The sequence below is a fragment of the Thamnophis elegans genome, chromosome 2 (genome assembly GCF_009769535.1).
Source record: "Thamnophis elegans isolate rThaEle1 chromosome 2, rThaEle1.pri, whole genome shotgun sequence".
Taxonomy (NCBI): domain Eukaryota; kingdom Metazoa; phylum Chordata; class Lepidosauria; order Squamata; family Colubridae; genus Thamnophis; species Thamnophis elegans.
This window is the reverse complement of record NC_045542.1, coordinates 19505956-19532158: the sequence shown is the minus strand read 5'-3', so window position 1 is coordinate 19532158 and position 26203 is coordinate 19505956. Positions and strand designations below refer to the sequence as shown.

General features: G+C 38.9%; 1 protein-coding gene across 2 annotated transcripts in view; it reads left to right on the top strand.

Annotated features, from left to right (window-relative positions):
- Positions 1-215: 215 nt before the first annotated feature.
- Positions 216-26203, top strand: part of COL2A1 (collagen type II alpha 1 chain) — an 88705-nt gene continuing 62717 nt past the window's right edge. The window contains exons 1-13 of one of the 2 annotated variants that reach the window (XM_032210351.1): positions 216-309; positions 1369-1371; positions 4569-4775; positions 7207-7223; positions 7884-7916; positions 8042-8074; positions 8164-8217; positions 9647-9748; positions 11935-12018; positions 15221-15265; positions 15396-15449; positions 23366-23419; positions 25825-25878. In XM_032210351.1, coding sequence (XP_032066242.1) covers positions 216-309; positions 1369-1371; positions 4569-4775; positions 7207-7223; positions 7884-7916; positions 8042-8074; positions 8164-8217; positions 9647-9748; positions 11935-12018; positions 15221-15265; positions 15396-15449; positions 23366-23419; positions 25825-25878 — 834 coding nt within the window. The remainder of the gene's footprint in view (positions 310-1368; positions 1372-4568; positions 4776-7206; positions 7224-7883; positions 7917-8041; positions 8075-8163; positions 8218-9646; positions 9749-11934; positions 12019-15220; positions 15266-15395; positions 15450-23365; positions 23420-25824; positions 25879-26203) is intronic. The other variant, XM_032210352.1, reaches the window with a different exon arrangement.

Genomic DNA, 26203 nt, shown 5'->3' with positions numbered 1-26203 from the left:
CAGCCCAGAGCCCTCGGCATTAGCCAGGTTTCTGCTGGGCCTTTTGCTACTTTGGATTCTCTTGCTGTTTTTTTTTTTTTTTAAGACCGCGGAGGATCGACTGCATGAAGGCTCGGTAGCCACTGGGGAAACTACCACCACTTACTATCACCTCCTCCTCCTCCTCCTCCTCCTTTCTCATCCACACGAAGGTCCTGCATGTCTAACATTTAGACATGTTCAGCTTTCTGGATTCAAGGACTCTGGTGCTCCTGGCAGCTACTCAAGTAATTTTATTAGAAGTTGTCAATTGTCAGAATGAGGATAACCGTAAGTTACACCTTTCTCTCTCTTGTCCAGAAAGCAGGGGGAAAAGCAAGTTGATGAGGAACAATACATTAGGAGAGGGAGGGGGGAAAGTCAGGAGAGCAAGCAAACTTTTTTTTTTTAATTCACTTGTGAATTTGTACAATTAAACTTCCTCCTTTGAGTTAATCTCCCTCCATCTGTTCTTGCACTTGGTTTCTCTTCTTTCGGCTCCTCAAATTCTTTCCTGTGCAGAGAGATGTTGTTCCATCCTCATAATTAGTCTGAAATCCCAATCTGTTCTTTGTAATGCTTGGTTACTCAAAAACAAGAGCCGCACTTAGCACAATCTAATTCAAATGCTGTACCGTTTCTTCTCTGGGCCTTCAAAAACAAGTAGGGTGAGCTGGGGATAAAGTTTTTTTTAAATTATTACTATTATTATTATGAGTGTTTAAAGTGTTATGTGCCTTCATCTCCAGAAAACAGTATGGTAAAAAGTCATATTCTCAACTCACAGAGGATAAAATGACCTCTCCAACCTCTTGTTGGTGGAATGAAGGGGTTAACTTTCAATGATTTGTATAGGGGCTCATTGAGGGGGGGTCAAGACAAAAGAGAACATACCAGGAAGATTGGGGGGGGGGAATCAGAAAGAAAGATCTTTATCCATAAGATCTAGTGTCTCTCCCCTAGTTCAGTTAAGGATGTGGAGTAAGGTGATGGGGAATTTGATAGCTAACAGATTTTTTTTCTTTTGGGTAGCTGAAGGAACAGGAGGAAAAATTTCCCCAACTCAAAAGAGGCCACCTGAGGGGTACAAAACATTCCAGAGGCACATCAGTCCATTTATTCTACTCTCACTCTTCCCCTCCCCCCACACACTTAGAGGCATGGGAATCCTTCCTGTGTATTAGGGAATTGTGTATAACCATCCCCACCCCCCCTTCCTCTCTCCAAAGCTTTTATCAACTTTCCCTCCCAATCATTACAAAATTTAGAGCCAATTTCTCCCTTTTTCTGCCGCTCATTCAGAGAAAGCCTTTGTTGTTTGCAGTATTTTATTCAAGTGTGAAAATTGAGTGGGTGGAAACAATTCCTCCCTTCCTATATTTTGGGCAGGTTTTCTTCTGTTTGAATCCCATCCTTTCCTCCAGATATTAAATCAATTGCAGGGATTATAATCATGGAAGCAGGGTGGAATTTCCTTTTTTCCCCGCTCCTGATCTTGGGCCTTGCTTTCTCCCAGTGCAAAATTCCAGAGAAAGAGTCTAATTCTTTTTTTTTTTACTATTAATATGCTATAATCTCTGCAGTTGAGTCTTTTGAGTTGGTAAGAGAAAGAGCCTTACACTGCTTTGCCTCGGGGTGGTTCAAGAAAGGGACCTGACCTAGGTTGCTAGCCCTACAGATCAAAAGGTATTGAGGAGTTAGTCTATTCTCTGCTTCTAACAACCATAACAAGCTGGGAAAATACGGGAGGACTACCGATGGAAAAGAGTAGGAGAACTGTGTTAGTTTGTGATGATCAGAAAACAAACAAATACCAGGAGTTGCACTTTTTCTGACTAACACACTTTATTAAGAGGCACAAGCTTTCCATGAACTAAGCAGGGCAACTGCACGCTGAAAGTAGCTGAAACACACTGAATCTTGGGAGACGATTTGTAATTCCCGATCACAATCAGGTGCTCTTTCTCTTATTAATCAGCTGGTGTGCAGAGTGTTAAGTGTAGTCTTTCTAAGTTTAGCATCTTTTCTCACATCTTTTGCCGTGATTAAAGCACTGTGGCTTGGAGATTCAGAAACACGCAGGAGAAGCAAAGTGTTCATCGGCAAATATCATTTAATTATTATTATTTTTGGGTTTTTGAAAGCATATTTTCATATTCTCATGAAGGGGAAAGTTTTTAATCCAGGTGCTTATTTGGAGAGTCTCATTTTTTTCCCTTTTACACACTGATCCCCCCCCCCCCAATAAGTGTTCTCCAAGGTTAGGGTGTAAGCTGAATCCTTGCTTTATGCAGGTTTATTTGCCTTGAGCAGCAATAGCTTCCAGATGCTGAAAGGCTGCCCATGTTTATTTAAAGTAGTCCCTACTGGAGCAATGTGAATTGCACTCTGTGTGCATTTGAGAAAAGGTCCATTCATGAGTGGAGGGTCCCTTGGGCTCCAACTGGCTCTGCTGACTTGTGCACAATAGCCCCCCTGTCATATCATTGCTGCTGTCAGGCCTTTGCTAAGAAGTTAAAGAAAAGGGGAGGAGGGGGAGGGAAGAGATGCAAGTGCAAATGAGGTGCATTTTTAATATACTTTTTTCTGATCTCTTCCCTATGAAATACAATTTCTATTTCACTAACCTAAGGAGCGGGGGTTTCGGACAGAGAGAAAGAGTTAATCTGAAGTTTAAATTACAGCATCAAAGTCTTCCTCTGCCTTCTTGTTTGAACTCTTCCACCACTCTCCATCCGCTATATCCACCAATCTGACATTAGTTTGGTCTTCTGTTGCCTAATAACCCCCCCCCCCACACACACACATTTTAAATGAGAAAAACACATTTTACTCTTCCTTAGAGTTATCAAGAATTAATTCAGGTCACTACTGTTTCTTAGATGCAGGTTGAAAGGGGCTAGAGCAAATTGGGTGGCCTCTAATATCCTCCCTTCCCACATTATAGCCACGAATTAGTGTTAGGGATTGCAAAGTGAATTAATTATGTGGCCCAATATAACTGTTCTAAGTCCTAAACCTCTTCCACCAGAAATGCTATCAGTTCAGCCAAGTGGCTCTTCAAACCACCATGAAATGAGACTATGCTTGTTTATAAGTGACAGTTTGTTAAACGGCAAGGTCTGCTGAGTGAGGACTGAGGGAACTCTAGCTCAGCAGTAGAGAGAGAGGGGAGCAACTACTATAGCTGAGCTAAGACTGAGAATAAACACAACTTATACATCTCTGGTTAGGTTTTAGGCTTGCCGGGTATTTTTTTATGAAGTTAGTATCACTGTACCCAAGAAGTAATTTATAGCAAGCAAAATACGTTTGATGTGGCAAGAAGTAATAAAGACAATGCAGGAATACTCTTGGGCAAGCAATTGCTACTTTATTGGATACCCTGGAAGTAACTAATACTCTAGCAATATCTTATAGGAATCTATTACCCTAATTACTCTATAACTATAATTACTGGGTAATACATTCTGTTAGGTCAAGTAGGCATTATCTTGTAGCGGAGATAACTAATGCTCTAGCCTTTATCTCACAAATGCCTACTACTGGTACCCTAGTTATTAATTTGCAAGTAATTATTATCCTGGCTCTTACTTTGAAGGTAGCTATTACCCAAGCCATTACTTCACAGATAAGCATTCTCTTGCCTCATGGGTGGCTATAGCATCCTAACACACCTCAGATAGCTAATGGTGAGGATAAATGAAAACTGTGATGTGCTAAGTGTCTTGAGCCCACACAGCTGGTAGGAAGGAACCCTAAAAGATACTCTATTTATTCACCACTGCTAAGATCACAACTGGGGTATTATCTAGGATTTTGAATAATGCAATCCCAGAAGGGGTTTTCAGAGGAAGACAAAAATGATGATACAAGTATTTGTAAGACATTTCCTAAGAAGATATGCCGAAGCAACTTGGGATGTTCAGTCTGGAGAAACGGAAACTGAGGACAGACACGATAACCATTGTTCAGGTACATAAAGGGAAGTGATCAAAACTGCTCTCCACAGCTATAGAAACTAGAACCAGAAATAATAGCCTATAAATAAACAAATTGCTGCTACCTAGATTTGTTTTAAATATTTCCTGACAGTAAAATTTTTGTATCAGTGGAACAGTTTACCTGAGGGTTCTGGATTCTCCATCTCTGGGGTTTTTTTAAAAAAAAAAAGGTCTGGAGAGCTACCTATCATGGATGGTTTCAATTGATTTTCCTGCACATTGCTGAAGATTGGGCAGATGATTGGCCATGAATGTTATCATCATTGTTGTGAGGAACCCTGAGATAAATTTATGGGTACTACTTATGTGGAAGTGAGGATGGGGTTGGGAGCAGTTAACCAAAGGCCTTTTTCCTCTATTTGTGAATAGCAAAATGCCCTCGTAACCTGTGGGAAGTTGATGAGATGTTCTTGAAGGGGGGCCGGTTGGGAATAACGGAGGTCAATGTTGTATCACTGGCACAAATGCTGCTATTTCTTTCGCTCTTGGTTTCTGCTGCATTTGTCTCTTAACCTGCTTTCTCCTTTCCCTTTCCTTCTGGCACAGAGGAGGCAGGCAGCTGTGTACAGGATGGGCAGAGATATAGTGATAAAGATGTGTGGAAACCCGAACCGTGCCAGATCTGTGTTTGTGACACTGGCACTGTCCTCTGCGACGATATTCTCTGCGAAGAAATGAGAGACTGTCCCAGGCCTGAGATACCCTTCGGAGAATGTTGCCCTATATGTCCTACTGATCAGCCCACCGCCAGTGGTTGTAATTTATTTATTTCTATTTCATATAAATAAATTACTTGAGAGATGATAGCACCAAACAAGAAAGATGAATAAGAACCATGGATGTGACTCTCAGATGTTTTCGCATCCATGAAAGGCAATTGCTGCAAAAGGCTACTTCTCACAATTCCTCAATCTGTGTTTATGACGTAGAAGAGATTAATTAATTGAACCATGAATGTATGACAGAAGAAGATGGGCAGCATTGTTGATCAACTATTAACTTGTCTAAGACAGCCAATACATTTATTAACAGTGCAGGCATTTTAGACACATTCTAGAAATTTCAAAAATTTTCCTCAGCAAGTAGGTTTTTAACAACTATGGCACCAACTTTTTCGTTTGTATTTACTGTTGCTTTAAAATATTGAGGAAGTGGGAAGAAACTTCCTAATGCTAAATATGTCTTCCACTACACAACGTTGAACTGTGATTTCTGTGTCAGAATTTATAGGGTGACCTAGACAATGGAAAGGTTTTTTTATAGTCCTATAAAAGACTAATCAGGTATTGATATCAGGTATCTGATGGCAAAAACTTTTCCATGTGGTTTTTGAAGGACTGGGAATTTCATTCTTAATATCTAAATTTAGTTATGTGCATAAATCACAGCTTGTGGCTACCATTAAAAAAGTGATGCTGATGCTATATAGTGCTTTAATAAAATGCAGTATTTTATTAGTGTACCCATGTTCAATAAAATTAAAGGCGTATGTAAGCAGCTAATCGGTACATCCTATTAATAACAATGTGTATTTGGCACACATTTTCTAAACAGTACCCATTGCTGTATGCTTTAACAGCTTTCACTTAGTATGCCAATCAAAGTTATGTAAAAAAATTATAAGGGCCAAGTATGAGGAACACAAGTGCCTTTCAACTTTCCCTCTTTGATTAGCATTCCTACTGAAGGCTAGTGTTTGGAAGGATGTAAAATGCTCGAGTAATTTTGGAGTTACTGGGCACATCAACAAAGCAGGAGAAGTAGATAGCAGTTGTCCTTTTAGTGAAATGTGTTTTTGGTCACAGCAAAAAACGTGTATGGTTCAGCCTCTACGAGGGTAAGCTAAAAAAAGTCAAGATATTAGTTTTGATTGGATGATCACAGCTGCCATTTTTTACTTTTTGCACTCAACACACAAACACACACACAAACACACACCCCTGCCTAGCAGATAACTCTGGCTCCTCCCATACGTTATATCTCTCTGGAGCCTTAAAGCCCGGTAAAGAATTCCTGGTTCATTAATTGAGGGGTGGGGGAGAGGCCTCAAGCATCAAGAGGTCAACCTTTCCCCTTGTGTGAACTTTAAAAAGAATGTCCTAACTTTCATACCTCAAGTTTGGGAGATGATTTATAAGGCTTCCTTGCCTCACCTCTGTGCTGCCTTGGGGTCCTGTTTTCCACAGCAATGTCAGGAAAGCAACCACTTTTTCAGTTTCAAAAATAGCAGTTTTTAAATAAGTCTTAACAGTAGATGAGGAATTGTAACTAGAAGTGGCCTTTTTTAACCCTTTCTCCTCTTCTGGCTGTTTGAGGCTCCTCTAATTAAAAGGGAAGCATCAGAAACAAAGTAACAGGGAGGCTGCCAGGAGGAGTAAAAGGGTTGAGAGCTGCAAAAGTTAACCCTGTTTTTTCTGTGCATTGGTTTTTTGTTTTGTTTGCAATTAAGCTGGTTTGGCTTTTAACCTCTGTGTTTTGCCTCATGCATCTGTTTTTTTTTTAATAGCCTACATATCACCCTCAAACCTAATGTTTGCTTATTTGATTGATTTAACCATGTTTAATGGTGGTGAGTTTCACTCATTTTTTAAAATATTTCATTGGGAAGTTGCTTGTAAACAAGCTTGTAAACATTTTGGGAATCCAACTTCCTCCAATCCGTGGGATTCTCCGTTCTCTCCTTCCATCCTATGCAAATTTACGTGGAAGAAAGTCCTAAATGGACACAGTTTTAAAATAGACAATATTGCTTTGATAAAACTGAACTGCAGTTCCTGTGGGCAAAGTGGAATTAAAGTTAGCTAGCCTGCTTTAGCATGGCTTGCAATGAATTATTCAGAACACTATTATTCTCTCTACACTCGCTTGTTTTGTTACTTTGCATCAGCCCTTACATTCCCAGTGTAAAAAAAAAAATCCTGTGCCTGTTGTATTCCTGGGACATCAGCATCTCCCACCGAGCAGTGATTTGAAAAAAGGCAAGCACTGAAATAATAAAGCTCTCCTGTCTGTTTCCTTGATCTAGTTACAGGTTACCCTAAGTTTGTCTTCTGTGTTGTCAAATGCTTCATGAATGAACAGACTGAGGATATTTGTGAAACTCATTTTTATATATATAATCCTGTTTTCAAAATAGTTCTGATGTTTTCTTCTTCTCTCTCTTTCTCTCCTTCATTCTTAACAGGGCAACCTGGTCCCAAGGTAAGACAACTGAACACTATTAATAACCACCATTGTCTGTTAGCACCCCAAGGTTTGCCAACTATATTAGAGGCACAACAAGGCCTTGCATCATGGGTTGCTATTCAGTAAGCAGCTTTATTAATTTAAAATGTGTCATTCATAACCTTCGTCGATCTGCTTTTTTTAAAAAAATGAATAAGTATTACTTATCACCATGTCCCCCAAAAGCTAATCTCTGCCGTATGAGATGCTATAAAAAGCACTGTTGTGGCTACACGTTCTTTGGGGTTTGACTTCAGCCCGAGGGAGAAGACAGCTCTTCAAAACCAAATGATGCAGCAGATAGTTATCATGAATTATGACAGAATCTGGCTATGAATGTGAATGGCAATCTGACAGCTTCCTACTGAAATTGATGATATAATTGCTTTGCTCCAACCAAATGAATATTTTAGTGACTTTACTAAGTCTGTTCATGTTTTAGGTAAAATTATGCATACCGTAGTTGCAAAATTGGAGGTTGGATACTCTCTAACACCTACAGTTCCCACAGGCTATCTATTGCTGTAGTGTTGGAAAGTTAAAAATGTAGATTTAGAATTCAAGATGTGTGAATTGACTGGCTTGGGATGTTTGGTCCCACCCATCCCCTAATTTTACATATTTTGTATCTGGCAGGGTCAAAAAGGAGAACCTGGTGATATCAAGGATGTAAGTTTCAAGTTTAATGAATCCCTTTCTAATTTTTCTTAAAACCGAGCTGTACAAAGTATATCTTTGACTGAACTGATTTTCTGTATGTTTTCTTCTTTTTCTTGTTTTCTCTTTTGGTCTAGGTTGTAGGACCAAAAGGCCCTCCTGGACCACAGGTAGGGGCGTCTTCTGCTATCTCGTTTACATGTATTGAAAAAGAGGTCTTTTAAAAATGGGTTGTGAATGCTCTTATTATCTTCTGCAGGGACCTTCAGGTGAACAAGGACCAAGGGGAGAACGTGGAGATAAAGGAGAAAGGGTAAAACCAACTATACCTGTGCAATGTTTAATGAACTAAACAGGCTGCAAGTCTATTTATACTTACCTCCGAGTAAGTTCTAAGCAAAGTAGAGTTTGCATCCAATTCAAGGTGTCTAGTGCTGTAGTTGTAGAATACCATTGTCTATGTCAAATTAGCAATTTTTTGCAGAGGTAACTCATCAAACCCTCAAGGCAGGTCCACCAACATTAGATATTACAGTTTGTATTAAAATCATAATCATCACAAGAAGTGTGGAAGAAGATCACTTAAGGCATGATTAGGTACAAGAGGCGGGATTAATAACCTGACCGATGAACTTCTAGACACCTCCCTTACCTGAAAAATTGTTGAATTTACTGAACCAGCCCAAGGCATTTGGTTTTGTGTCTCTGAGCCTCTCCCATACGTACATCACTGCATTCAGCATCCAAGTTGAACTGACAATTGAATTCTACTTCAGTGCTCACAGTGCAATAACATTCTTTAGTGCAAACAGACTAGTTTTGGGGGCACAGAATAAGCTACCTTGGGGATTGCAGGGAGCCTGGTATTGGGATGTTCCTTGCTCTCCACAACTTATCACTGGAAATAATTACCTATGACTATTCTGGAATAGAACAAGACTTCCAAATTAGTAGACGTATGGCTAGTACAGTATTTGGACAGTGGTATTTTCCACTTATATCCTTCCATTCCCAATGCTTTCTTTCTCCTCACAAAATCTACTGGTATATTTGTGTGAGAGAGACATGACAATTTAGCCATCAAATGTTTTGACTGGTAAGGTGAGGACTAAACTTCTGGAAGTATTTTTCTTTTGTAGCTTTTGCATTTAGCTAGATAATAATATACAGTTTCAATATTTTTTAAGCCAAATAATGTAGGTTAGAATTCAATTGTAGACTAATGAAATGGGATAATGTACGCTCATAATTTTATTCCTCTATGAAACTTAACTAGCTGAATTTGAGCCAGTTGCTGTATATTTTAGAGGTTTTTTTGTAAAGAGTATGAAAGGCATTTTAAGTCTAAAGATCAAAATGTTTCCCAACATTATTAAGAATTAAGAGGCACAATCTAATGGCATGGTATCCTATCCCATGCCAATTAAAATTAGTATACTGGGCAAAATTCCTAATAATATAGGCATAGGGTTGACACACTGAAATTTAATTTAGTTATAAACAATAAACAACCTTTAATGCAATGGAACTTTCTTTTGCATAGTTTTGAGTTATAAAATACTGTTTTAAAAATTATGAGATTAACTGCATTAGAAGTTGAGGTTTCTAAAAATGATGTATAAGTGAAATGTTAACTGGACATAAGAGTGGAGAGTTTGATATTCATGAAATATCTTCCTTCCTTCCTTCCTTCCTTCCTTCCATCCATCCATCCATCCATCCATCCATCCATCCATCCATAGGGTGTTGCGGGTCCACGTGGCAAAGATGGTGAACCTGGTATACCTGGCAATCCAGGGCCCCCTGGACTCCCAGGACCTCCAGGCCCCCCTGGCCTTGGTGGAGTGAGTATTCTTGACTTTAGGGAAAGTTTTAATCTCACAACTTCTGCATATGAACATTACACAAGACATGTAAATACCTCCTTCACTGGGTTGCCCCTCGAGAATTCCTAATGGAGAAGTCTTACTTCAGAATAACGTGTAATGTGTTGCACATTCAAATACCCAAAACAGCAAGTAACACTCGTGATTATTTTTTAATCAACTAACAAGGCCTTTGACCCACTCCCGTTGCTTTGCTCTGTGAGACTCTCTGCATGAAAGAATAACGTTCCCTTGTGTTGAAAAGCTCCCTGCATTGCTCGAAGGGGGGAAGAAAAAAGCATCCTCATAATCTATAATAATATGAACAAAATTCTTCGCAGCATAGCTAGTTCATCATTACTAAGTTTATTTTTCTGCAGGCCGCCACAAAGAAGCATTGGTTTTTATGGAAGAACGCATTCTTAATTTTTGCTGGGTCAACAGAGGGTCACAATAGGGCGGACCATTGTTCTTTGTAAATTCAGACTGTGCCCCATGACCCAGAATCCTTTGTAATACTAGTGTGTTCGATGGGTTTCCTCAGCAGGCTGACTGAAGTGGGAAGAATTCCCTTAAAGAAGAAAACTTTAGAGACCAAATGCCTTTGTCAGTATAGTTTGGACCAATAGCCCAGCAGGGAATTAGATATGCCCTACGAACTGATTGATTTCAATAGGCATAATTGCCTCTGTGTTTCGTTGTGTTGCTAAGGTCCAACTAATAGTACAAATGGCCTCTCGTAACTCTGGGATCTGTTGACTTTGCTTACTTTAACAGAGAAATTACAAAACATCTCTACTTAATCTACTAATTATCCTCTAGCTCCTTTAGAGGGAAATATTTAAAAGAGTAATGTCTAATCCTTGAATAAGAAAACGCAGAAAGATCTAATTGTTTTTAATTTCAGGGGAGGTTTTAGAATGATCAGGTGAGTGATGGCTAGGCACAAAAACATTTCCACCCTGGGTGTTTCTATAAAATCATTTATTAGAATCACTCACGTTTTAATTTCTTTTGCTGTGAATCATGGATTTTTATTTGCAATGCAAAAACATGACCAGTGATAGAAATGTTGAATAGTATATCTGTAGAATATGTACCAAGTTCTCACTTTGTATCCGCAGTAAGTATTTTAACTTTGGATCTACTTTATTACACCAATCATAGGATACATTCACAAGGTCTTTTAGTCCAAATTAATATACTTTAACAACTAAATTCCACTTATCAGTAACAATTCACCAGAAAAGATGCATTGAAAAGAACACAAAAGCACCCGCTGTAATTGTTTCCAAGCTGTTCTTTTGTATAGGACCGTGATGATCTTCTAGTTTCTGATGCGCGCATGCACACCAGCCACCTAGTCTTCCAGTTTCTGGTGCACATCTGCATGCAAAAACCAGCTGGCTGGTGCACACGTGTGCACCGGAAACCGGAAGATCATCTTCCTGGCGTGTGCATGTGTGCAGCTGCTCTTCTGGTTTCCGGCACTTGGTACCAAAAAGATTCACTAACACTGGTATAGGATATGAGTAGTTCTTAGGATAAGAACTATTCATCTTGATGTTACCTCTTAGGATGTGAAATTTAGGGTTGCTTTTCTGCTCACCCCTATATGGTGACAGATTTTTCTTTGAAAATATACTTAGCAAAATCCATATTTAAGTTACACTTAAATTATTCTCAGTGCCTTTTTATAATTTGAGATTTATTGATTTACTTTACATTACAAACACCATGACTTCAAGAGTAGTTAAAATCTCTTGTATTTGAAAATAACTCTTGAAAGGTTGGATAGTATTACTTTTACTTCTGTCACTACAGAGTTTCCATTCATATCCAATAAATGTTAAACACTTTTGTAGAAGAATAATCAATTGCTAAATAAAATGCCCCCTTTTTTCTCCTTCACCTGAAATACTTTCCAGAAATACCTCCTGATAAAATATCTGCAGGAGTTGCAGGGAGAGAGAAAAATGGTAAAAGAGAGCAAACTTACCCAAATTTCTCCCCTCTGTAACATGGCAAACATTGCCCATCAGATATAAAAGAAAGGTCTGTGCTTTTAAAAGACCTTCTTATATTTCATATGGTACAAGTGTTCTCCATTTAATCACGTCATATTCTGCATCTCACTGAAACTATGTTCCTTTTGTCTTTTGCAGAGCTTTGCTGCTCAGATGGCTGGTGGATTTGATGAGAAAGCAGGCGGTGGGGGTGCTCAGATGGGAGTGATGCAAGGACCTATGGTAAGGATTGGGAGAGTGTACATTCCTTGAATATTTGCACTACTCTACTGGTTTTATAGGGATGCGGTTTTATATGGCTCAGTGGCTAAGACGCTGAGCTTGTCGATCAGAAAGATCGGCATTTCAAATCCCTAGCACTTCGTAATGGAGTGAGCTCCCATTACTTGTCCCAGCTTCTGCCAACTTAGCAGTTCGAAAGCATGTAGAAATGCAAGTAGAAAAACAGGAACCATCTTTAGTGGGAAGATAACAGCGTTCCATGCACCTTCGGCATTTAGTAATGCCGGCCACATGACCACGGAGACATCTTTGGACAGCACCGGCTCTTCGGCTTTGAAACAGAGATGAGCACTGCCCCCTAGAGTCAGGAACAACTAGCACATATATGGGAGGGTAACCTTTGCCTTAATCTTACTGGTTATATATCAAGTTATGGGTCTTGGCCTAATATCCTCCAAAGAATCTAGTCACAGGGGTGTCAAATTGGTGGCCCGTGGACCAGATGCATCACGCATAGGCCACACCCATCCCTGCTCCGTGAAGGGGGAAACGTCATGATATATCATGTGACGGCACCGTGACACGGTTAGTTTGCACCCGTGATCTAGAGAGTTGGTTTTAGTGAGCCTGAGAGTTGAGTCATGATGATGGGCTAAGCAGGTTTGGTAAGCTGTAGCAACCTAATTTGACCTAGATTTCACAAGAGTTTTGCATATGAAGATGCATTTGATCCAAAGCTCACATTTTATATAAAACAATTCAAAAAAAATTTAACGCATATTTTTGTGAGAAATACGTTATTGGCTAACATATGCAAAAATGGAACAAACAAAAATAAACTTTCTAGGTGAGAAGCAATTGCTACTTTAATAAGGTGATCTACATTGATTTCAATTTGATTTTCAAAATGATGACCTTTCTGCAGAAAACAGATTGTGTGCTTCCCACTGGGCTTAGTAGTGTCACTTGAGCCTGTGATTTCATTGGTCAATTGTACTGAAAGGGATGGGAGGTACTTTCTCATAAATTGATTGAGCCTAATGTTGCCCAGACATTTTTTTTTCAATCTGAGGTTCCTTAAGAGCTAAATATTTCTTATTTTTGGGGTGGGGGGAGGGAAGAGCTGGGAATCTAAACAAGCTTTATCTACCCTAAAATGTGGCTGCAACTTTTGAGTTTCATAGTTAATTTTAGACCTGCTCATCTAAACAACCGCCTTAATGGCTGTTTTGGAATTATACGGATACAGGATTTTGAGGGTCGAAATAGACCCAGATTCTTGGATATTCACCTGAAAGAAATAGGCTCCTTGATGAGTCAGGAGTGTTTTTCCACTTCTCATCTTTATGATTCATGTAAATATTGATTGTTATGGGGTGATGGTTCTCTACAAAAGTTGGAACCTTAACAAATATCTTAATTTGCCATTCTCTTGACAGTGCGAAGCATTTGCTAGTGAATGCAGTATATAACAGCCTATTCAACTCTGTAGAGTAGTTATACTTTGAGCAACTTGGCATACTAAATGCCTATTTTTATATTAGAAATTATGCATTTTGACAAACTTAAAAAAGATCAGGAAAATTGGTTGGCTATAACACTATCAGCAATGGCTGTGTTGGTCATTTTATATTTCAAATTATTTAATTATTTTAATTTTCACAATGATAGTGTATGCAGATATACAAAGCAGATAGATATGTATATTAATTTCCTTTTAAGAAGACATCAAGAGTACTTTATGCTTGTTTTATTATTATTTAATCTTATTCTTTTGTTTTAAGTAAAAAAATTCAGAAAAATTATAAATATAGGTAATTAATGAGGTTGTGCAATTTTTACTCAATTTGTTAGTAAAGATTCCAAGCAAAGTGTATTAAATTAATTTTTTGATATCAAAAAGAAATATAATATTGTGGTTTGAGCTTTAACCTTAAAAGTTTACAAGATATTCTTCAGATGGCCTTAATTTGAGGAATTAGATTATTGTTTATACATATACGATTCCTCCATCTTAGTCAATTTGCTTTACAACACTGCTTGTTTTTCTTTTGCAAATAAAAAATGGCAGACAAATGTCTGTGTCACATACTTTATTTAGATTGTGTTAGCCATTAAGAAATGGTTGATTAACTTTCATGGTGCAGTCTAATAAATCAAGAATGGCTTTGAATCTCTTGATTGGAAATAAGATTATACCTCCTTTCCATTTATTTCTTTAAATCAAAAGGATCCTACAAATTAGCAAGCATTTTAAAAAAGTCTAAAGACCACGTTACTCAAAAGAGTTATACTCCTAGTTTAATAACCAATCAACTAGCACAGGGTCAGGGCAAAATCTGAGGTTTTGAAATGATTCCATCAAAGTTATAGCAATACCAATTTTCCTAATACCCCCCCAATCCCAATAAAAAATGGTTCATTGTCAGGGTGATATTCTATATTGCTTTGAAAGAATTGCATGGACATAGGATCAACTGGAGCCATTGCAAAGAGAATGGAGATCTCAGAATCTCTCCTCAGTTCCCGTGAAAACCTCTTCAGGCCTTTCATTTTCTGCCTTGGAAGCCTTCAGACAAAAGTGCCCTGGTCATTTAAAAAAAGATTTTCTTAGTTTGCATTATTACTTAAGAATGTGAGCAGATCGTTGTAATGTAGAAGTGGGTTTTAGAAAATAGCTGTAGGCCTTTGTATTATTGTTATTATTTGTCAAAGCTTCTTGAGGACAGGTGCCAAAATCTTTGAAACAGATGATTATAGATAGGGAAGTAATAAAGAGGGTTGTTTTGGGAATTCCCTCAGTGTTTTCCTTGGACCAAAGGCTGAAGTTATGCAAAGACAGATAGCAGCTACTGTTCTTCAGGATCCACAAAACTTCCAGCAGGAAATTTCTGCTATCCAGCATTTCTTGGCAAGCTGTAAATGAAATTCAGTCTTAGTCAACATGGACTGTTTCCAAGAGAAACCGTGTGTGTGTGTGTTTTGTGCGCGCGCTTCTTTTTGCCTCAGCATGCCTTCCCTAAATAAAAATAGTTCTGCATGAATACAGAGGGAGAAAGAGAGAATTAAAGGAAGCAGCATTATAGCTATAGCCCTGAGATTAGACCCACTCTTAATCAGGCTCAACTCTTCTCTTGTGCTTCAATTATAAAACATAACAATATTGATATGATTGTTTTTCCCCTTTTTTATTGTTACATAGGGACCAATGGGACCACGGGGTCCTCCAGGACCATCAGGATCTCCAGTGAGTATAGAATTTGATACTTTCCTTAGATGACCTTGCAATGATGACCTGAAAACAATACCGTAGAAAAACAGAAAGATTATTCTATCTTGGGATGATCACTGTTGGTGCTTCTATCACCATTTTTCAGGGCCCTCAAGGATTTCAAGGCAGCCCTGGAGAACCTGGAGAACCTGGTGCTGGGGTGAGTATCCAGGAAGCAGGGTTGTCTTAACCAAAGGCATGACATTTTCAGCACAAAAAACGGACATGTATTTCACCTTCCATGTGTGCCTGCAGAAATTTCCCTTGAACTTTCAGCCAACAGGAGAACTGATTGATATACCCAGTCTAAGAATTTTTAAAAGGGTCAGGAAAGATAAAAGTGCTGTGCCTTCTTCAGTGTTACATAGAGCATACTGAGAAAGTTAGGGATCTTATTTAGGCTATTTAGATTATTGTATTTTTGTATTTTGTATTTATTGCACATTTATAGGCCGCCCTTTTCCCTGAGGGGACTCAGGGCGGCTTACAATCAAAGGGGAAAGGGAGTGTAGGACAAATACAAAAAGAGATGTAAGCAAAGGTAAATTAAACAGTAAAACACAACATTCACTCAGCATTCGGGAGGGGCGAAAATAGACTTATCCCCAGGCCTGACGGGCTAGCCAGTTCTTGAGGGCTGTGCGGAAGGCTTGGACGGTGGTGAGGGTACGAATCTCCACGGGGAGATTGTTCCATAGCATCGGAGCCGCAACAGAGAAGGCTCTCCTCCGAGTAGTCGCCAGTCGGCACTGACTGGCGGATGGAATACGGAGGAGGCCAACTCTATGCGATCTGATGGGACGCAGGGAGGTAATTGGCAGAAGGCGGTCTCTCAAATAGCCAGATCCACTACCATGAAGCGCTTTATAGGTGGTGAGTAGGACCTTGAAGTGCACCCGGAGATCGACAGGTAGCCAGTGCAGCTCGCGGAGGATCGATGTTATGTGGGCGAACCGTGGTGCGCCCACGATCACTCGCGCGGCCGCATTCTGGACTAGCTGAAGTCTCCGGATGCTCTTCAAGGGCAGCCCCATGTAGAGCACATTGCAGTATTCCAGCCTGGAGATCACAAGGGCTCGAGTGACTGTTGTGAGGGCCTCCCGATTCAGGTAGGGCCGCAACTGGCGCACCAGGCGAACCTGGGCAAATGCCCCCCTGGTCACAGCTGAAAGGTGGTGGTCAAAAGTCAGCTGTGGGTCCAGGAGGACTCCCAAGTTGCGGGCCCTTTCTGAGGGGTGTAAATTTTGTCCCCCCAGCCTGAGTGATGGTATGTTGGTCAAATTTTTGGGAGGAAAACACAACAGCCACTCGGTCTTGTCTGGGTTGAGTATCAGCTTGTTTGCTCTCATCCAGTCTTTAACGGCCTCAAGACCCCGGTTCATCACGTCCACCGCTTCATTGAGTGAGATTAGATTTAGATTTATTTTATTTGTATGCTGCCCTTCTCCGGGAGGGACTCAGGGCGGCAAACAACTCAAGGGGGGAAAGGGAAACATAGAACACAATAGAAGAAGTTAAAATAGCCAAGAATCACACAACCACACAAGTCGAGAGGGGAGGGGAACTCATCAACCCCAGGCAAGCCCGCAAAGCCAGGTTTTGACAGCTTTTCGGAAGGCCTGGAGAGAGGTGAGGGCCCGAATCCCTGCGGGGAGTTCGTTCCAGAGGGCCGGAGCTGCCACAGAGAAGGCCCTCCCCCGGGTAGTAGCCAGGTGGCATTGGCTGGTAGACGGAACCCGGAGGAGGCCGACCCTGTGTGATCTAATGGGTCTTTGGGAGGTAATTGGCAGCAGGCGGTCTCTCAAGTACCCAGGTCCATATCCGGAGACTGATCGGTAGCCAGTGCAGCTCGCGGAGGATAGGTGTAACGTGGGTGTACCGAGGTGCACCCACAATCGCTCGCGCGGCTGTGTTCTGGACGAGTTGAAGTCTCCGAATACTCTTCAAGGGCTGCCCCATGTAGAGCATGGTACAGATAGCACTTCACAATTGAGTCCAAAACTTCTGTTGCCAAGCAACAGTTGTTAGTTGAGTCTTGCCCCATTTTACAACCTCCCTTGCCACAGTTGTTAAGTGTATCACTGCAGTTGTTAAAGTTAATACCATGATTGTTAAATGAATCTGGCTTCTCCATTGAATTTACTTGTCAGAAGGCCACAAGAGGTAATCACATGACCTGGGATGTTGCAACCAACATAAATATGGATCCATCAAGCGAAGGGAAGAAAAGGAGTCTGCCCCTTTTAAACTCAGCTCAGTAAAACCCTTTATTACCTTAATAGTAACACAAGGAACACTTTCAGGAAGAAATGGTTTGTGTTTAACAGTTTTTCTCCTGTGTATATTTCCTATCAGTCCTTTTCCTCAGAGCAATCTTCTCCAATTGCACTAATTTTATTCCTGGGATCAAAAAAGAGATATGGGAACAATAACAGAGCATAAGGTGGTCGCGTCTTGGGGAGAGAGAATTGGGGATAAGCATCCCAACTTCCTAGTTTGTTACTTTGCCTCACTTTAGCTCTATGAAGCCAACAATTCTATTATAGAGGATTTTGGGATGTGGATATGCTATTTAAATAGCAGATGCTTATTACAGATTTACAGGACCTTAACCCAATCAGCCAGATATTATGAGCCTTGGGACTTTTTAATCACATTCTTCACACTGATCTATTTGAATATTATAACCAGCATTCTTAGCCCATTGTACATTCCTTAAATTGCTCTTCCTCTATTTCCAAATCTCAAGAAAAGTTTATACATTTTAGCCATTGCGTGTTCATCATTTGTACAGAATTCATTTTCAGATTTATCACATTCTATTCCTAGTGACTTTATATTAAACCTATCTGAATTGTGCATATTGGAACCATTAAAACTAAAACTGTCTGACCCTCTTTATATGTTAATCATTTCTCTTTGGTTAGAGAGAAAGAACCATGTTTCTTGAGCTGAGGCCAACAAAAATACTTTGGGTATAATCTGGGTTTGTACCTGTTCTATATCTGTAGTATGGTGTTCACAATTTTTTAAAATCTACATGTACTTTAACTTTGTCATATCATAACTAATCATGCCACCCAAACTTCAGACAATGATCTGCCACATTTAAAAATCTTTTGTTTCTTAACAAAAGCCATTCCTACATTTAAAACGAACAACAGGCAGCAAAATACAGTTTAAAATCAGGTAATCCCAGTCCTTCTCTTTCTATCTTGGAGGATCTCTCATTTAATCCTTGCTTTTCCCCCTGCCATATAAATCTGGAAATGTCTTTTTGTCCCTGTTTAAATTATTCATCAATTTTCAATTCTTGTTATTGTCAGAAACAAGAACAATATTCTAGATAACACATTCATTTTTATGATAAAAATTCTTACAAGGACAATTGTCATTTCCCTTATCTTGTTAAATCTTTCTTAATTTCATTCCATACTTTAAAAGAAATTATTTTCAAATAACATACAAATCTGGTTAGTTATAATGATATCCAAATATTTTATTTTTCTCAATCCGAAAACCTGTTTTCACAGACAATTATTTTTGGATTTTATATTTTCTCTCAACATCTTTGTTTTCTCCTTATTACGGTAATTTTAAATCCAGCCAATGCACCAAATTCTCTTAATTTTCCCATTAATATGTATAACCCTTCTAAAGAAATTTCCAAAATTAAAACCAAGTCATTGATGAATGCCCTTAGTTTATAAACTTTATAATCTTTTTTAAACTTAACTCCAGCAACACTCTCATCTTGTCTTATATCTGTATTCAAAGTGGGTATCTCTACTTTTTTGTATTTCACAAGACATTGTCAATTCCTCATTCACAATTATTTGTGGGTTTGTAATTTATACAGCTATGGTATTCCACTCATGTACTGTAATAAAGTTCTCTCTGAAATCCGTATCTTCCAAAATTTTAAACCGAAAATTCCAGTTGAAATTATAAAAAGCTTACTCTGCATCAAGAAATATGAAGGCAGTTTGTTTTTCATTGTATTGCTCCATATCTAATACATAAACAACATTGTTAATGTTATCTTCTAATTGCCATATTGATCTTCTTAGATAACATGGAACATTTTTCAGTCTTTTAGCTAAAATCATGAATATCTCATAATGATCATTTGGTAATGATATTAGCCTATAATTTTTTTTGCAATATCAAATCCCATCCTTCTTTAGGAATCAGTGCTATTATATATGTTTCTGTCCAACTATCTGGTGTCTTTCTAGTATCAAAAACAGAGTTCATCATTTTTTTTTCAAAGGTAATAAAAGCTCATCTTCAAAATAATTTTAATAAGAAGCCTACGATCCATTTAGACCAAATGTTTTGTTTTTATTTGATTTTTTAAAATAGCATCACAAATTTCCCTTATTTTATTGGTCCCTTCATTGTTCGTCTTCAGGCATTTATTGACTTGGTAAATCTTGTTTCTTAAAGTATTCATTTGTCCTTGCAAATGAAATTTCTTCTCTCAGATAGCCTTGTATAATACTGTACTGATGAAATTTTCTTTAAATACTTACACTATTGAGCACCATAATTTTCTCTTTCTGTGATTTTAATATTTTTCCCCTTTTCTTTTCCCAGGAATTTTGCTGAGTCAAAATTCCTTTGTGTAACAACATTCCATTTTATTTCCCTCTCTCACACACACAATTAACATAGAAAGCTGACACTGTAGGAGTTTAATTTGCTGTGGGATTTTTTTCTCTCTCCTGAGATCTCATTATTTTATTCTCCTTTATCTTTATATTTAGAATTATTGTATATTTTCTTCTCTCTTTTTCATTCAGTTTATTACTCTGTTGTATAAATTGTCCTTCCATGAATGCTTTGAGGTTTTTGATTTTTTTTAACTTAAAGATTTCTTTCATATACAGTACTTTATTATAATTTTATACATGGACATTATTTACTGGGCAGCATATTTTAAACAATTATACTTTTATTATTGCCCCAGTAATTAAAATAGGCATCTACTGCTTTATCAATTTAACTATTGTGCTATGGGGGAGGGGTCATGACAGTATAATATACAGGTTATCTGAAAGTTGTGGGAATTTCCACACAATATATTTGCAACCGTCCTAGATTAGCTTGACATCTAGGCAATCCCATGTCTTTGGCAGGGGAGCCAATTTGTGGCTGGTTTCAACTAGACTGTATAAAAGAAACCATTCTAAGGCCAGTTTCCAGATGGAAGTGCTTGGTACTGAGGAAAGGCCATTCCCACGTTGGAGTGAACTCTTGCTACCACCTCCATTGAACTCTTGACTTTCAGCTAGAGCAGAATATCCTGTGAGGAGAAAGTTGGCTGAACAATTTCCTTGATCTCATACCTTGCCCAAAACAAATAGGATGAAAATGACAAGACTTGAGCATTCCAACTGCCTACAAAGACCTTCAGTCTGTTCTTCTTTCTTTTCTTTAAAGAAGGGATAAATGGATTTCTAAATTTTTTATAATTATGGTTGTTAAACCTGCAGCTGTTTGGGTAGGAGCAACTATTTTCTTTCCATATTCTCAACATTTCTAAGCTGGTAGAATTCAAAGACAATTTTCAAGTTATCTACAGATCACTTTGAGGGATCAGGGATGGGAAGCAACAGCAACGTGGAAGAGTCTTTTAGTCATTGCCTTATCTCATCTGGCTTTTTAAAAATCACTTTCCTAATTTGTGATTCTGTGTATTCTTTTTAAAGAAGGCTTGAACAAATCCAACAGGTGACAATTCTTGAGATCTATGGTTTGCTGCCCATGGCAGCAATATATTCAAAGTAGCAGCATGAAGCTTATGTATAAAGATTAGTGGGCCTATGCATCTATTACAGAACAGAATAGGATAGAATTCTTTATTGGCCAAGTGTGATTGGTCACACAAGGAATTTGTCTTTGGTGCATAAACTCTCAGTGTACATAAAAGCTGTAAGTGATACATCATGATCATAATCATAATAAAAATACATTCATCATAAATCAAGATATTTCATTTATTAAATTATTAAATTTAATTAAAGATATAACACAGTGACAGTAATAGGATACTAAATAAGCAATCAACATAAACTATACTAGGAAAAACTAAATAAAACAATATAAATCATAATGATACAAGCAAGAAAGTTATATATATGAACACAAAGTAAATTTCCCACATGGACTGATCCAGGATTAATTGTAGGACAGAAATTGTTGATCCAGGTAGAAGTGGTTAAGGAGTCTTTTTTCTTTGGAACAGGGTGAGAAAGATATCAATACAGAAGAAACTAGGAATAGTAGATGAGGATTTATGGCTTAGGTCTGGTATAAATACACTGGCACACTGTGAAGTTACTTTGTCATTGTCAGTTGCCTCTGTGAATAAGATGATTTTGAAGGTTCATGCAGGATGTTGATGGAAATCTACACGAATGGCTACTGAGATGGAAATGCTTGGAAAATTATAAATGTGTTCTCATTTCTTTAGGAAGAATATAAAATCCTGCAAGTACTGAGGACAATTTATAGTTTTGTTTTGCATATGAAAACAATTTCAGGAATGATGAAGTTTGATATGGATCTGCTTCTGAGAATGGAAGTCCCATGTAGCATTTCTGCTGCAAGCTGTCAATCAGAAAGAGCTCTGGGACTTCAAAGAAAGCTTCAGAGGCCCATACCTTTGCCTTATTGATTTTGGAAACATAGTTTCAACTTTTATTTGTTTACTTCAGAACATATCTGATTTGCTGGTTCTTAATCTTTAATCTTTGTAGCTATTATTTCATTGCCGAGAAATTAGAGATGCTTTATATGTGAACAATCTTCAAAGGATTTTTACCGTAGTTTGGACTTTACTTGTAACTATATAAGTATTACATATACTGTACTGTATTTATACTTTATACTATGCCTATTTATACTAGTTGCCTTAATATGTGATTAAATTTGCTCATTAAATCTCCTACCACCGATAACTAATTGAAGGAAATATCAATTCAAAGCAGAACTAAGAAAGGTTACGAAAAGCATACAAGCTGTAATCCTGTTCCTTAAATGATCCTTATTTATTATTATGATTGATTGCACAGTCAGCCAAGTGTTTAAACTGGATTTGGCGTTTTTAATCTATCTGTTGAGTCCTTCCCAAGCATCTGGTATAGGCAGATGTTGATGTTTGAGAGTGTTGGTGGTGTAACCGAAGAACCATTCACTAGTGGGTTCAGGAATATGACTGATCATCCTTAATCTGTCGGTGCACCTCTACAACATCAAATCTTTATATCTGACGTGCATTAATTGAAAAATGCCGCTTTGTCTTCCATGAATTTGGCTATTCCCCTTTTAAAGTTAATTTGTGCTCATAACAATTCCTGAGCTATGCGTTGTCTACATATTAATCTTTATCTGTCTTGAATCTCCCACTTTGCTTTCAATGAATAATTCCCGGTCCTGTATTACAGCAAATATTTTTTTTCCTTTTCCACACAAAGACTCCTCTATAGTATCCCCCTTATTAGACAGTTGTATTGCCGGGCGGATCATAGAAGATTCCTTGTTAATACACATAGTAGATATCTTTTCGCTTAGTATTGGAAAAGCTGTTTTTAAGGAAATTGGTGCTTAAATGAGCCACGGTGGTGCAGTGATTAGAATGCAGTAGTGCAGGCTACTTCTGCTGATCACCGGCTGTCAGCAGTTTGGCAGATTGAATCTCACCAGGCTCAAGGTTGACTCAGCCTTCCATCCTTCTGAGGTGGGTAAAATGAGAACTCAGATTATTGGAGACAGTATGCTGACTCTGTAAACCACTTAGAGAGGGCTGTAAAGCACTATGAAGCAGTATATAAGTCTAAGTGATATTGCTACTGCTAAATCCCTGAATCAGATGTAGGAAGAAATAACATGACTTGGGAAGTCCTCAGCTGAGGCAGAATTTGAACCCAGTTTATGATGAGTCAAGGAACCAGCCTATGTGTCCCACTGTCTCATTTGTTGCTCAATGCCATACCAAGTCTAGGCTGTGTCATTACAACCCCTTATTTCATACTTCATTCTTCTCAGTTATATTTTTCCTTTATCTTCTAGGGTGCAATGGGTCCCCGTGGGCCACCTGGATTACCCGGAAAACCAGGAGAAGATGTGAGTATTATTTTCTTAAACTTCCCAATAGTAGGATCAGCATAGATGAATCAGCTTCAGTGAAGGAGAAGGTTGCTAGAAACGTTATGTTAAAATGTTTATTTAAAGATTATATCTTGATGTTTATATCAATTACCCTACACCAATAAATCATTTGTTCTCAGAAGGGAGATGTGGATTCTAATATAATTATTCTGAAGAAGAAGGTGTTTCTAGACTTTGACAGAAGCCAAGGTGTACAGAGATATACCATTTAAAAGAAAGAATGAATTGTTGCATCACAACCCACAACAGAAATGCAAAATGACAGAACTGGAAGGGATCTTGGAGGTCTTCTGGTCCAACCCCCTGCCCAAACAGGAGACCTATACTATTCTGGACAAATGGCTGTCCAATCTCTTCTTAAAAACTTCCATTATTGGAGCCCCTGAGGTGGTATTCTACTGGTTCTGACCAGTTCGCATGAACCAGTAGTGGAAATCGCAGGTGGCCCTGCCCACCCACCCCGGCTCTATGGCATCCCATTTAGGCCCTTTTTTCACCAAAAGTGCATGTGCAGAAGACTGAGTGCATGCGCAGAGGTGGCATGTGCCAGTGAAGCGAGCACATGCTCCCATTTGCAAATCGGTAGGGAAGGTAAGTCAATAACACCCCTATGGAACACCCACAAGTTCTGGAAGCAAGTCATTCCATTGATTAATGGTTCTCGCTGTCAGGAATTTTCCCCTTCTTTCTAGGCAAGATCTCTTTCTATCCATTACCTTTTGTCCTGCCTTCAGGTACTTTGGAGAATAGGTCGGCCCCTTCTTCTCTGTCACAGCCTTTCAAATATTGAAAGACTGCTATCATGCTACTCCTTGTCCTTCTCTTCGTTAGACTAAACATATCCACTTCCTCCAACCGTTCATTATCTGAGAATGTTTACTGGCTGATCAGCTGTTGAGAAGAAGCAGAAAAAACACCCCAGAAAGCTAAAAAACAGAGAAGGATGAAATAGAAAGGGACATGATTGCCCACCCACTTACCAGGAACATCCCACATAGCACTATTTTGTTCCAGATTCTATTTGTCAGTCATATGTACAGTGCAGTCAAACATGGTGATTTTGTGATTTTGTGATTTTATTAATATTTGTAGGCCGCCCTTTTCCCTGAGGGGACTCAGGGCGGCTCACATAAAATCGGGAAGGGGGATACAGACATTAAGATAAGACATATAATAAAATAGTAGACAACATACATTCATCATTCGGGAGGGGAACTATCCTTGTCCCCAGGCCTGACGGGCGAGCCAGTTCTTCAAGGCTGTGCGGAAGGCCTGGACGGTGGCGAGGGTGCGAATCTCTACGGGGAGCTCGTTCCAAAGGGTCGGGGCTACTACTGAGAAGGCCCTCCTCCTTGTAGTTGCCAGCCGGCACTGGCTGGCCGATGGTATACGGAGGAGGCCTAATCTATGTGATCTTATTGGTCGCAGGGATGTAATTCTGCCAGTTCGCCCTGGTATTCTGCCAGTTCGCCCTGGTTCGGGCGAACCAGTAGTGGCGGTGGCAGGAGGCTGCCCCCCTGCCCAGACATCATCATGGATGCTCTGCACATGTGCAGAAGGTTCTGTGCATGCACAGAAGCACCACATGTGAGCGAAGCGAGCATGCATGCATGTGCGTACGCTCCCGGTTTCGAGGCGGTAACGAAGATTAGAGCATTTCATGTCTGCATACAGTATATGACAGAAGTGAGTACACCCCCTCACATTTTGTAAATATTTAAGTATATCTTTTCATGTGATAACACTGAAGAAATGACACTTGGCTACAATGTAAAGTAGTAAGTATACAGCTTGTATAACAGTGTAAATGTGCTGTTCCCTCAAAATAATGCAACACACGGCCATTAATGTCTAAATTGCTGGCAACAAAAGTGAGTACAACAAAAGTGAGTACACAGGTACATTCATACTATGGAATTGACATTTAGAATGTCCCAATTGCCTAACCTTAAAATAGACAATTCCACAGCATTAATTTGCTTCTGAACAAATATTTTTAAGGAATGAACTGTTAAACATATGCAAAGGGAAAATTGAAATGATGAGGGTCTAAATTTAGTTCTTTTTTATTTAAAAATAGTAACTAATTTTGGGGCTCATGAGAAAGAGGAAGAAAAGCCAGGGGATGTCTGGTTCTTCCGTATTTCTGTTTGTGAAAGAAAAAGCACATCCTGTACTTCTAAAAATAAAGATAGCTTTTTGTGCTTGCAATGTTTTGACAATAAAATGCTGGACTTTATCATAGATCAGGCCCAGCCGAGCAGAATTTTGATGAGTCTTATCCACTTGTTTGGTGACATATTTTATATAAATGAGATCCTTCCTAAATAAAATTGCATCCCTTTCATGCTTATTTTCAGGGTGAAGCAGGCAAACCAGGCAAATCAGGAGAGCGTGGATTACCTGGACCTCAGGTATGGCTGTGTCCTCCGTATCAGTATAGATAGCTAGATTCAGAAACCACAATCCTCCGATTTTTGCAGGTTATAAGAGGCACAGTATAAAATTATAGTGTTTGGGGCCAAAAGGTCTTTCTTTTCTCTTCCTGGTGACAGACTGAAAATTGCAACCTCCATGATGCTAAGTGGGTAGTACTAACACCCTGCTTTTTGGGTACCTTTACTGCAGCACTGTAATTCTGTATATCCTAATGTGAAAGGGCTGAAGTTAAATCAGGATACTGAAAAGCGGAAGTAAATAACAGGAAGCAAGCAAAATATTCTCACCTTCCCTTTAATG